Consider the following 12,339-nt stretch of genomic DNA (forward strand, 5'->3'; position numbering starts at 1 on the left):
AAACGTAAATGCTATCAATTTATTGCTGGAGTATTTTGGAGGGAGGGAAATAGGTTTTTTTAATAAATGTGTATACAAAGTCTCGCTATGGATTGACATATAATACTGCTATCTAATTGTGAGCCAGTGAAGCCTCGTTGTGATAAATTAGCCATTATTCCATTCTGCATCCAAGCCTCATTGTGGGTTTGGATCAGTCTCTATCTCGGATGTCACTTCTGGGCCCGCTGTTCCGCGATTCCCATGTCAGTTTGATTGGACAGAGGAGGTATAAAGAGGTAAAACAAAGGAGTGGGAGAAGATTATTATTTGCCTTGACTCCAGGCGGAGTAGAAATGCATTGGATAGTTGATTTGTATGGACCCCTACCTTTGGCTGGACACGTGGAGTGGAGAAGGAACAGCACTTTACATCTCGTTATTCTTCCTCTATTTAAGAGCTGTGTTAGCCTGGATTTCTGGTAGGGGAGCATCCACCTTGTCTATAGGTTTTTTAACCTATACATGTATGGGATTTTTTATTTGTTTTATACATTTTATTGGTGATGTTAAAACGATAATACACTAGAAAGTTTTTCTATTCCTTTATGATCGTGAGAGTGGACATCAACATTATCCCTCTGCATACATCATCTGTGTGAAGAACAAGTGATGACATATATATTGCAAATATGAAAGAAAGCTTCCAGTAAGCATAAGATTGAAAGAGAGTTGGTGGCACAACACACGTGGTTTAAGAGTCTATCAGCTTCTCTTACTTTTACTTGTATGTTAGACAAATAGAACAGACTGCAGTACATGCACAAGCATATGTCCACTAAAAGGTCACATCAGAATACACAAAAAAAATGTTTCATTATAAAATAAATTAACAACTTTTAAAGGTAATCATTCATAAAAATATGAATTAAAAAAAAAAATATATATATATATATACACATTATTTTTTTTTTTTAATTACAGAAATCAAAATGCTTTTAATGTATACTGTACATCCAATGTGTTTATATAGTCAATCTACTTTGTATACACATTTTCTTTGGCACACATACATGTAGTTTTTAATACAAAGACGATGTTGTGACAGTCATCACTATCAGTCGGCACTTACACCTGCGTCGTAGCTGGTGCTGTTCAAGTAATAGGCAGTCGCAAATGTAATCTCCGTTTGAATTGAAGCACATGCAGTTGTGTTCATTGGCGTAAGGTCTGAGCTATTTTATGCAAGATACAGTACGCAAAGGGACTTCGGAGCATGAATCAGGCCTTAAATGAGTGTAATTACTCTTGTTTCTTTAATGTTCTGCAAAACAATTGGGGGGATGTTGGTGCTACACCATCAAATTTGAGAGTCTTTTCAATAGGCAGTTTTGATTTTAGAATTATTTGGCAAAATGTTGTCACGGTAATAAACCGCTGAATATATTCTTGAAATGTTACAAACTTATGCTTTAATAAGAGGCACTGACTGTGAGAGAGAGAAATGAGCTGTCTGCAAATTATTTTTGATATATAAACCTTGGAAGTATCTGATGTAAGCTCACCTCTTCGGACAAGCATCATTTTGTACTAGCTGCCTCACACCACAAAGGTTTCTCACAACAGACAAACAATCTGCCTAACTATTTTGTTGCTGTAATCTTATGTCTCACAAGTCTCTTTTCCTCTTAGATTGTTACTCCTAATGACTGTGAATTTATGTAAGTCTTTAGTAATAATTTGCGTATCCCTTATGCACAGTGCTACAGAATAGAATGGCACTTTCTATATAACTTATAAGGTAATAAGGTAAAGCACATTGATTAGCGTTCACTTGACATTCCACCACAACTTTATTAAAAAATAAAATATTAACTCCATCTTTTTGACAGTGTCTTAAAGAGAGCAGATAGGTTGACTGATACAGAAACTTGAGCTGCTGTGACATCACTGGCCCTGCCTCTGTGTGGGAATCATCCAGCCCACACAGTGCATTTCTGCAGATAATGTCTCAGTTAGAGAAGCACTTCCACCCTAACATAGCAATCTGCTGCAGTGAAAGAGCATTATGTTTAGCGATGTATTAACCCTTCAGTTCTTTCAGATATGTTATTCAGCTCAGTATTACATCCTCTTTCATATATGTGGCTGTGTTTGCTTTTTACAAAATATCTCATGCAGCGAACATCGGGTCTTGATTTGATGTAAAAGCCACATATTTTTAAACACCTGTATAGTTTAGAGAGTATAATAAAATACATCAAGTAATACTCAATATAGAGTTTGGGTTTTTATGATGGTGGAGAATTTATGCATGAGAGGATACATGGTTTTACTGCGGTTTCTGTTCATGTGATATGTATTTTAACTAAGGTGATTGTCTCCCTTAGAATCATGAAATGCAGGAAGCCAGCCTCCTCATTTTCTAGTGTGTCCATGAACAATGACATTGAGCTGAGTTCTAGATCTAAGCCATACCTGACAGTTCTGTACTGTTCTCACCACAGGTCCGCCCTCCCAGGCCAAATATTGCTCGACGACCCAAAAGCAATGCGGTTGCTGAGAGGACAACTATCTCAAGCCCCGACCAGTAAGTGCCTAGTTATTCGGGTAATCCACTCCATATCTGCAGCTTCATATTACCTTTTATTTTCCATTATTATTACTAATAATTTTTCTCAAACTATAATTATCCAAATTACTCCAAGAACTGTATCCTGTGGAAAGAGGTCGTCTTTGTATTTAATATGTAAGGTATATAAGGTGGCAGCCTACAGAAGAGTAAATTAGAAAACCCCCACATTTGTAAAAGCATTACAACTAAAATGAGCCCATTTCTGGGATGCATCCAGGGGTGCACGCAGGATTTTTAAGGGGGGGTTCCCCCCTCCAAAAAGAGGAAAAAGCGAAAGCGCATGCGCAGCAGCTCCGTTTTGTGTGCACTGTTCTATCCAGCAGCCGCGGTACTTCTTTAGCGGAGGGGAGGGGTTTCTGGAGACCCAGAAACCCCCTGCGTGCGCCACTGGCAGCTATAGGGGTCATTATTCAACCCATTTTTCTGCCATACCGGATTAAAGCCAGCTATATCACAAATTTTGTTTGGGTATGATCACGCCACACACTGTACACTGGTTGGTCAAAATGACCGTGCATAATCTCTGCATGTCCGGGCAGCAATACTGTTATCTTGTGGCTTCATTATCTTTCACCAAAATGTACATGATCTTATTTTCTTCCATACATCCCCTTTTGACTTCATTCAGAAACTGAATATAGTTATGTACACTGTATGTATTTTTGTGACTTTTTCCGTTTATTTATTCTCTCTTTTAAGCTCTGTGTTGTACTCTCTAAGTATGTGTAGCTTTGTGTTTATTTTTTTTAAATAAGACCTGTAGGTTTATACATCACTGTGTACAGAGATTGCCAGATAAAATTATCTGCCTAGTTAAACTTACACTGTTTTAAGCAAAACACATTCCGGGCAAAAAAGTAGATTGTAAGTGCATCTGTTTACAGTAGTTTTAACTGTCCAATATTGGTCATATGGTATGTCTACAGAACACAAGCACATTTTACATACTCATCTCCTAATACAACTTCTTATTTTGCTTCCTCTTTTTAACTATCCTACTTTTATTATTGTTCAGTTGAGCAAGGTGTAACTGGACCTCTTCACTAATGCGCAGTGTTTATTTTTAGTCTTGTTTTCAAGTTGTCATATCGGCATACCCATCTGATTTTGTGATCACAATAAAAACTGATGGTTGCAGTTTGCACAACAGAATAAAAAAATGCCAATTTCTTTGTATAAGGTAATTTCCTTTAGCAGGCTCTGATTTTATTTTTCTTTTACTTAAGGTAGATGGGAAATAACATGAAGCTCTATTGCCCTCTAGTGGTTTAATATAGTATGCATAGCTAGTGAACCAGAGTCTAAACCCCTGATGGGCAACCTGAAAAACATCTGGGGCCACATGTGCAGGGCTCTAACCTTCAAAAGGGCCACACATTACCCTTAGTCTCAGTAATAACTAAAAACGATACGTTTAATCGTAGAAAGAGACACCTATCTGTAATAAGATATCAGCTGGTATTTTAACCAAGTACTAAAAGCTGTAGCAAACAATCTGACAGTAAAACAGAAAGTAGCTGGAGGGGGGGGGGGGGGGGGGCGCATGTGAACTCTTGGAGATCTAGTGTACAAAGAGTCTGGATATCCCTCAGTTCATGGTCTTTTATTTGCGGCAGTTTCAGGTCCCACTGTGCTGCCCATGCCCATACTATGGCACAGATGTGTACACGGGACAAGTGGGCTGATACAAAATATCAAACTAACTACAACACAATCTTTTTTTTTTATTAAAGTGACTGCACATTTTTTCTTAAGCAGGCATATATGGATTGGAAACAACCTTGGATTTGTAGTTCTTACATTAGAACCAGTGCTGTTGGTATCATAAGGAAATTGTTGACATTAATCAACTAATCAAGTCTAGAAAAACAGTAGAATTTGAGAAAGTGCCTTCATTTTTTTATCAAGCAAAACTTCCCTCAACTGGCACAATTGTGAGGTTCTTTTTCATCTGCTGTCAACAGTCCATTACCCAGATCTCAACGCCCATCAGAACTTGGAATGAGTTCACCACGGGGTGACAGTGTATCTATAATGTTGACTGGACTACTGCCTAGTTGATATGAGAACATTCATGTCATTTAGGCAGCATAATATTACATATAAAGACCATTGAATAAAGTCATTGTTTTGTGTTTTATAAAGCCTAACAACAAGTACAGAAAACAAAACTCAATACACACAACAGAGAAGTGTGGTGTTATGCACAGACAGGACAGCCTTCAGGAATAAAAAAGATATTCCAGAGATAAATATTTAAATCTATGACATCCATGCATGGCCTTTCTACAGCAGGTGGTCATGGGCTTTTAGCGTAGCAACACAGTGCAAGAAAATGACAGCCGAATGCTGACTGCTCAATCATTTGTTCAGCCGTGTTCAACAGAATCACATGTTCACAGGTTCTACCTGCAATAGTGAGAGTTCTGGGTCCAAAAAGATCCAGATTAGCTCCCAGTAAAAATACATCAAAATGTAACAGTTTGGGGGTTATGCAATTGACGGCGGGATCGCCGCAAAGCCCGCGCTCGAAAAATATTACCGTTAATACGGTAATATTACTCGTTAATACGGTAATTTACTCGCTGTATTTCAGCTCGCAGCTCAGGGAGATATTACCGTATTAACGGTAATATTTTTCGAGCGCGGGTATTTCGGCGATCTCGCCATCAATTGAATATGCCCCTTTGTTTAGGATCTAATTGTACAGCTCTAACCGGAATAAAAGTTGTTTTAAAAATGAAATAAATGTGGTTATTATTATTAATAATTATATAGCATTTACATTTTGCGCAATGCTTTACAGAAAATATTCAGTCATTCACGTCCGTCCCTGCCCCAGTGGTGTTTAGCGTCTACATTCCCTACCACACAGACAGACACAAATGCACTCACACTAGGGTTACTTTTTCCAGAAGCCGGTTCACCTACCAGTATGTTTTAGGAGTGTGGGAGGAAACCCACGCAAACATGGGGAGAACATACAAGGGCCAACAGATAAGGCCTTCATTGAAATCAAACTCATGACCTTAGCACTATGAGGCAGCAAAGCTAACCACTGTGCCACTGTGATGCTCAAGTTTCCCCCAAGGTGTTTTCTGACCTAGAGGATTTTCTCATGCGAATTAATAAAATTTAAGATTAGCATAAATTAGAAAGAAGAATTAAAAATGAAAACACATATACACAGCCTCAATTTTATCCCCTATGTATTTCTTAAGCTAAAGAAAACTACACGTTAGGTATAAAAATAAACAGGAGAAATAGGTGAACACATTTAATTGAGCACTAATTGCTTGAAAATAATCATCAGTATAATCATTTATTAGTGTGGTTTGTTTTAGTTTTTTCATCTAATTTATGGTTTATGACGCTAAAAAATGGAAGACTATTTAAAAGCACTACCATAAAAATGCTCAAAAAACAGTATAATTTTCATTCTGATACCTTAACAAATAAAACAGTTATTGGCATGTAACCAGCACTTAATAAAAAAAATGCTGAAATGTGTCTGGTTATGAAGCTGTGGAGTACCTTGATAATTAATGTGGGACCTTTTTATTTTTTTACTATTTATTAAGAGCATCGAAAGCAGAACAATAGAATAGCAAGGTTGTATAAATACAGCTTTTAAGCACAACATCATTTAGTGACAGAAGTTATATTCACAAAAACCAACTGGGTAACGTTAACAACTTGAACATGGGCTTACAATGCAATTTTTTTCATATAAGGTAGAGTAGCGGGAAAGAGAGGGGTTTAAGATAAGTATAGGTGGAGCAGGGGGAGGGGGTTGAGACTACGTGGGTGAAAACCTTAAGAAGGATCTTAGGTCAGCATATTTTAGGACCAGGATATAGAAAACACTGGATCATGATCTAATTTACAAATTGAGCGGGGATGGTGGTGAAAGGAGGTCTAGTGAGCCCATACTTTATGAAAACTACAGGAGTTTCTCAGAATGCGATATGTTCCGTTTGGTACGCACACTATCATAATAGTAGGGGGATAAGTATTCTCCTTGCGCAGGTTAATAGAGGATTTCGCAAACACCTTGCAAATGTTAGAACACTTTTCCGGGTCCAAAGTCTTGCTGAGGACTTATTCCCGTTGCACTTGATGCAAATCATTCTTACAATTTAAGATAGAAAGAAGGGCATTATAATTAGAGATGCTCAGGCTCGGTTTTCCGAAAACCGAGCCCTCCCAAACATCGCCAGTCCGAGTACTGAGCCGAGTCGGCTCGGTACTTTCCTGCTTCCTCGGATCTGAATCGAGGCAAAACATCATCGTTGCTTCGTCGGATCTCGTGGGTTTTGGATTATATAAGTACCTCCCTCCCCAGGAGACCCAGCCCCATTGCTCACACAGAAACAGGAGTAGCAGTGTTCTTGTCACTCTCCATTCTCCAGCCCCATTGCTCACACAGAAACAGGGTAGCAGTGTTCTTGTCACTCTCCATTCACCAGTGAAATTGCTCACACAGAAACAGGGTAGCAGTGTTCTTGTCACTCTCCATTCTCCAGTACCATTGCTCACACAGAAACAGGGTAGCAGTGTTCTTGTCACTCTCCATTCTCCAGTGACATTGCTCAGTGCCATTGCTCACACAGAAACAGGAGAGGGGTAGCTGTGTTCTTGTCACTTGACAAAAATTGACTGGAAATGACTGTAAACTAATATTATTGAGGTTAATAATAAGAAGAAAAAAGGAGGCACATTGTGTGATTTTACAACACTTCAAACCTAGAGCGCACGGGATGTCATGTGCCTACATTTGTGTAATGCACTAGCTTTTATGGGAGAGGGCATAGATTTCACACTGTGTGATGGGTTGAGTTTGGCAGATCAGGGGCGTTCCTTGCTAAGTGTGGATTAGGCACATATGTGCATTTACATATACTCTGCAGTGTAGAGATCAGATATAATGTTATTATTATTTAAGTTACATAAAGTGGTGGAGAAGACACACTCCCTGCATTGTGGGTGGGTTCCTAACCTTTTTCTCCCACAAAGGGACTTAATGCTCTGTGTCCTGGAAATCAGGTCTCATGCACATACATATAATGGGACTTAATGGGTGGCTAAAAGTGGAGGTATGTTGGATGTTGATGTGACATTTTTACTGTTTCCATGCTGCACATTTTCATAGCTTCCACCAATCTATAAAACTAGGCACTGATTGATGTTATTTGGGTGTTTTCAAAGACCAGGTAGGCGGACAATAAGTGAACTTGCGCACATAAAGAAGAATTGTGGATCAAATTATTTTATTATGTTACCAAGCCTTACATCCTCAATTTGTGGCCACACCAGTAAGCAAACAACACCTACTGTTCCTTATCCTAATAAACTCACCACCACTTCTTACCACATAAAACACTAACTAGCATCACTCCGAATTTTATGTTTTATTATTATTTTGTTCAATTAGTTCTTGTTTGTAACTTCCTGTATGTGACAGATTAGCACTGACACGGATGTAAACTGGGGTGTCTAGCAGATATCTCTGTATCCCTTGAGCCACTGAGCTCCTCCTTAGTTTAGCCGCTCAATGGTATAAACTGGTTTACAAATATGTTTATGGTCTATTGTCTGCTTGTATGCGCTAATATTATATATCCGCAAGGTCTTCAGTCAGAACCAAACTTATTAGCATTAAATGAGCACAATATTATCAAATTACAGATTGAAAAAAACAGAAGCTAGTGAGTCTAGTTTAAAAAGAGCCACTATCCTTTAATGGAGATATGTTTATTACAGTACTGTAGTCAATATTTGTTCAGATAAAGATTCCTCATCCTGTAATCTCCCATAAAAGCAAATTATTTTTATTCTTCTTTCTCCTATTACAATCTCAAACTCATTTAAATGTCAATTAAATTTGAAATATGTACATTTGTCAGCGATTCCTCGTTCTGGCCACGCTGATGTGAGGCAGGCCTGTCCATGCATTCTCACCATGCATATCGTCCTCATTAAAAATAGACCCATGCCGTTGTAATAATGCACACAGGCTCCACGCTACCCGCGGCTATGGCAGGATGTGTGTTTGACATGGTATTTAAAAAGAAGCAAGCTGTCACTTGTGTCACGTGCAGGTGTTAACATAAGGGGGGGGCTAACACTTGGTCTGAGGAGAAATGTGCAGTGTAACATGGGCAGTAGTCTCCATCAGTGATGACGAGTGTTTGACATATTGATCCTCAGCTTAACGCGAAAAGTCTCAATCGTCTTTAATGCTGAACAAATTCTAAAGATCTTTAAGCATTTTAAATCTCCCAGATCTTCTTTAAATATCAGTAAACATTGAATACAGTATCGTCGCTGCATCAATGATGGTGAATCTGGTTGTACAATAAATACATCAATGTAAATCCACTGTTGGCTATTAAACATACAAACATGTAGAAAGTAGCCAGGATACTGGAATTTAGGATCCGTGGTTGTTCGGTGTAAAAATTGAGTGTGAACTGTAATTAATAAATACATCGGCATCAGTGCTGGCACATCTAGCATGTCAGGAAATATATTCAAAATGTTTGTCCACCTTCAATTTATTTGTCTGGGCATGCCCTCCTGTAACATTTGCTAAATAGATATAGATATTCTTGGTTAATTCCTAAGGCTGCAAAAAACCTGGTATGGTTATAAAGGAGCAGTTAAGTAGTAGTAAGTAGCAGCTTACTTTGGGTTTATGAATTTAAAATAAAATAAAAATTGACAGTCCACTGTAATCCCTCTTGTACAATCATTATCTCCTCTTTCTATCTCTGCATGCCTCATGTTTAGGATTTATTTGAGGTTGTGACCCATAATGACAAATCTTAATGAGCAATCTCACTGTTGCAATAATCCTTGACCCACTACAATCTGGCTTTCTTCCCCTCCACTCTACAGAAATTGTTCTCACCAAAATCACTAATGACCACCTTACTGCCAAATGTAAGGGTCATTTTTCTTTCTCATCCTTTTGAATCTGACCACTGCCTTTGACACTGTAGACTACCCTCTCCTCCAGCAAATCCTTCACTCCTTTGGTCTGTGTGACACTGTCCTCTCCTGGTTGTCCTCATACCATTCCAACCACTCCTTCTCTGTCGCTAACTCCAGCTCCCCCATATCCTCTACCTGTCGGAGTCCCTCGAGGTGCCGCTCTTGGCCACCTCCTTTTCTCCTTGTACTCTTCTTCTCTTGGTGATCTCATCAGCTCATTTGGCCTCCAGTATCATTTATATTATGATGACATTCAGGTTTACATCTGCTCTCCTGACCTCTCCCTCTTTCTCTAGCGTCTCCAGTTTTCTTTCTGCTATTTCCTCATAGATGTCCCAGCGCTTCCTTAATTTGTCTAAATCTGAAATCATTGTCTTTCCACCCTCCCTAGTCCCTTCCCCTCCACCCATCTCTATCTTTCAACAATATTACCCTCTCCTCAGTCCCACAAATTCGCTGCCTAGGTGTTATCCTCAACCTCTTCCTATATTTCACTCCCCACATTCAATCCCTTTCCCAAGAATGCCGCTTCCACTTTCGAAACACCTCCAGGGTCAGACTCTTTCTCACCCTGGAGGTAACCAAGACCTTCATCCTTCTCTCTGGCCTTTCTTCCTGACCCCTCTGCCAACTCCAATTCAATTTCATCTTCCCATTGCTCTACATCTGCATCCCCTCTCTGCCAGTCGCTACACTGGCTTCCTTTCCACTACCGAGTTGAGTTCAAACTCCTTACCCTCACCCAAATCCCCCTTTTTCCTGCAAATGACCACTGCCACTCCTCCTCAATAATTTCCTTCTCTCTCTCCCATACTGCTCTCCTCCTTTTTAACTCACGTTCTCACCAAAAAGGCTTTACACCTCCCTCCAAGGTTTCAAATGTCCGTTCTTAACCCATTTCTTCATTAAAGCCTTCCAGCTCTTTTCCTAACCCATCCCTACTCCCCTCTTCACACTGTCTTATTCATATTCCTTCTGTCACCCTGTTTTTCTACTTTTCCCCTTAGATTGTAAGCTTTCACGAGCAGGCACCTCATCCCTCTCCTCTTCCTCATTATTTAAACCACCAGTTAATCTGTGTCTTGTGATGCCTTATAAATAAACAATATTAGTAATAATTTCACGGTAATTTAGTCTAATCTCAAGCAAGAAAAACAGAATGGGGGATGTTTGGTTAAAAGGTTGTTAGTTCCCATATAACTTTATCGCACCCAAAAGACCTATTTAAGGAGTTCCAGAAGACATATTTCAGAGTCTTTGGTTTACCTTTTGGGGATATTTTGTGTAGTGCATAGAACATGGAATGACTAACTGTCTTCTTTTCCTATCTTCTCAGCGTTGTGAAGCCCACACGCCACTATACTGTCTTCCTCTCTGAAGATTCTTCCGATGATGAATTCCTGCAGGAGGAGGATCCTGTATCTGCCTTCTCTGAAAACTTTATCTTCTCTGCTCCCTTTGAATGGTCTCTATCCGAAACTGTCTCGTTTTCATGTTTTTAACAATTATTTTTATAATAGTCCTAACAGCAAGAGTAGTATAAGTGCTCGGATGAAATGTATTTCTGCACTTGTGATACGTGTATTGTGTACTACAATGCTCATGATAACACTGAAGCATTCCTCCTTGCCATAGGTGTGTCTATCATAAGACATCCTGAAGCAATTGTCTTAGGCAGCAGGTTTTATGGGGCAATTAGGGAATTATTTTTCAAAATGATAATCTTGCTGCAAAAAGTCTAATTACTATTTATTAACTACTTTATTGTTTTATTTAATAATGATTAAAGTCACAATATTTGTCTTTCAGAGTGACATGTATTTGCATAAAAATGTTAAGAGGCGTTTGTATACGGGATGAGATGGGAGCCACCTAAGGCAACAAAATAACTTGGAACTCCCCTGATTTTTGCTATTCTTATTACTTTTATTAACTATTTAACTGTTTTCAGGGATACTGACCCATGCCCTTTATACTTGCTAGGCCTCAACAGTATCGAACCTTGAAGGAGTCAGATCCTGATGGAGACGAGATAATCAGTCCAGAAAAGGAGAGTGACTCTGTGACTGACCTGGAACAGCCATATAAGGAGATCCCAAACATTAATCTTCTTGAGGACATGTTCAGTAACTTAGATGCAGAACCACAACCACCACTTCTAAGTCAAGCCAAGAGTCTGGAAGATCTCAGAACACCCAAGGAGGCTCATGAGGACCACTTCACATTTGATTATCAGGTGCTAGAACCTTTCCAGTTAATGGTGGTGGAAAAAATGTTTAGTAACACACTTTGGGTTATGGTAAACACAAGGAGTGGACAGGGTAGCCAAATATTGACACCTAACATGGCAATTTCACGTTCATATATGTTTTTTAAACTTCAGTTAGGAAAGATGATAGGGATTACATTGCATGGTTTAATTTGTTGTATGGAAGTCTGCTTTGCCAGATTACTGAAGTATTGTAGAGAGCATCCAGCAAAGGACAATCCACATGATTGTCAGCAGTTTTGCGGCGTATTAATTCACACTTAGAAAACGGTCAGATGTGTTCCTGACACATTGCTACAATATAAGTGATTGAAAACTTGTAGTAAAAACTGTAGACAAATGTGTTGCTTTCCATTTGTTGGATAGAGGATGGGTGTGTGACAGTGTGTACTTATCTTGCTGAATTGTTTTTAGAATGGTGGTTCTGCTTGAATGTACAAATTCTCACTGATTTATGGTAG

At 39.0% G+C, this 12,339-nt stretch overlaps 1 protein-coding gene across 6 annotated transcripts in view; it reads left to right on the forward strand.

Moving 5' to 3' along the window:
• The window catches only part of DENND1A (DENN domain containing 1A), a 525,768-nt gene that overhangs the window by 506,295 nt on the left and 7,134 nt on the right, over window positions 1-12,339 (forward strand). For 4 of the 6 annotated variants that reach the window (XM_075184725.1, XM_075184727.1, XM_075184726.1 and 1 more), the window contains 3 exons: window positions 2,486-2,568; window positions 10,946-11,074; window positions 11,593-11,845. In XM_075184725.1, the coding sequence (XP_075040826.1) occupies window positions 2,486-2,568; window positions 10,946-11,074; window positions 11,593-11,845 (465 nt within the window). The remainder of the gene's footprint in view (window positions 1-2,485; window positions 2,569-10,945; window positions 11,075-11,592; window positions 11,846-12,339) is intronic. The other 2 variants (XM_075184728.1, XM_075184729.1) reach the window with 1 other exon arrangement.

Source organism: Mixophyes fleayi, chromosome 9 (assembly GCF_038048845.1).
Source record: "Mixophyes fleayi isolate aMixFle1 chromosome 9, aMixFle1.hap1, whole genome shotgun sequence".
Taxonomy (NCBI): domain Eukaryota; kingdom Metazoa; phylum Chordata; class Amphibia; order Anura; family Limnodynastidae; genus Mixophyes; species Mixophyes fleayi.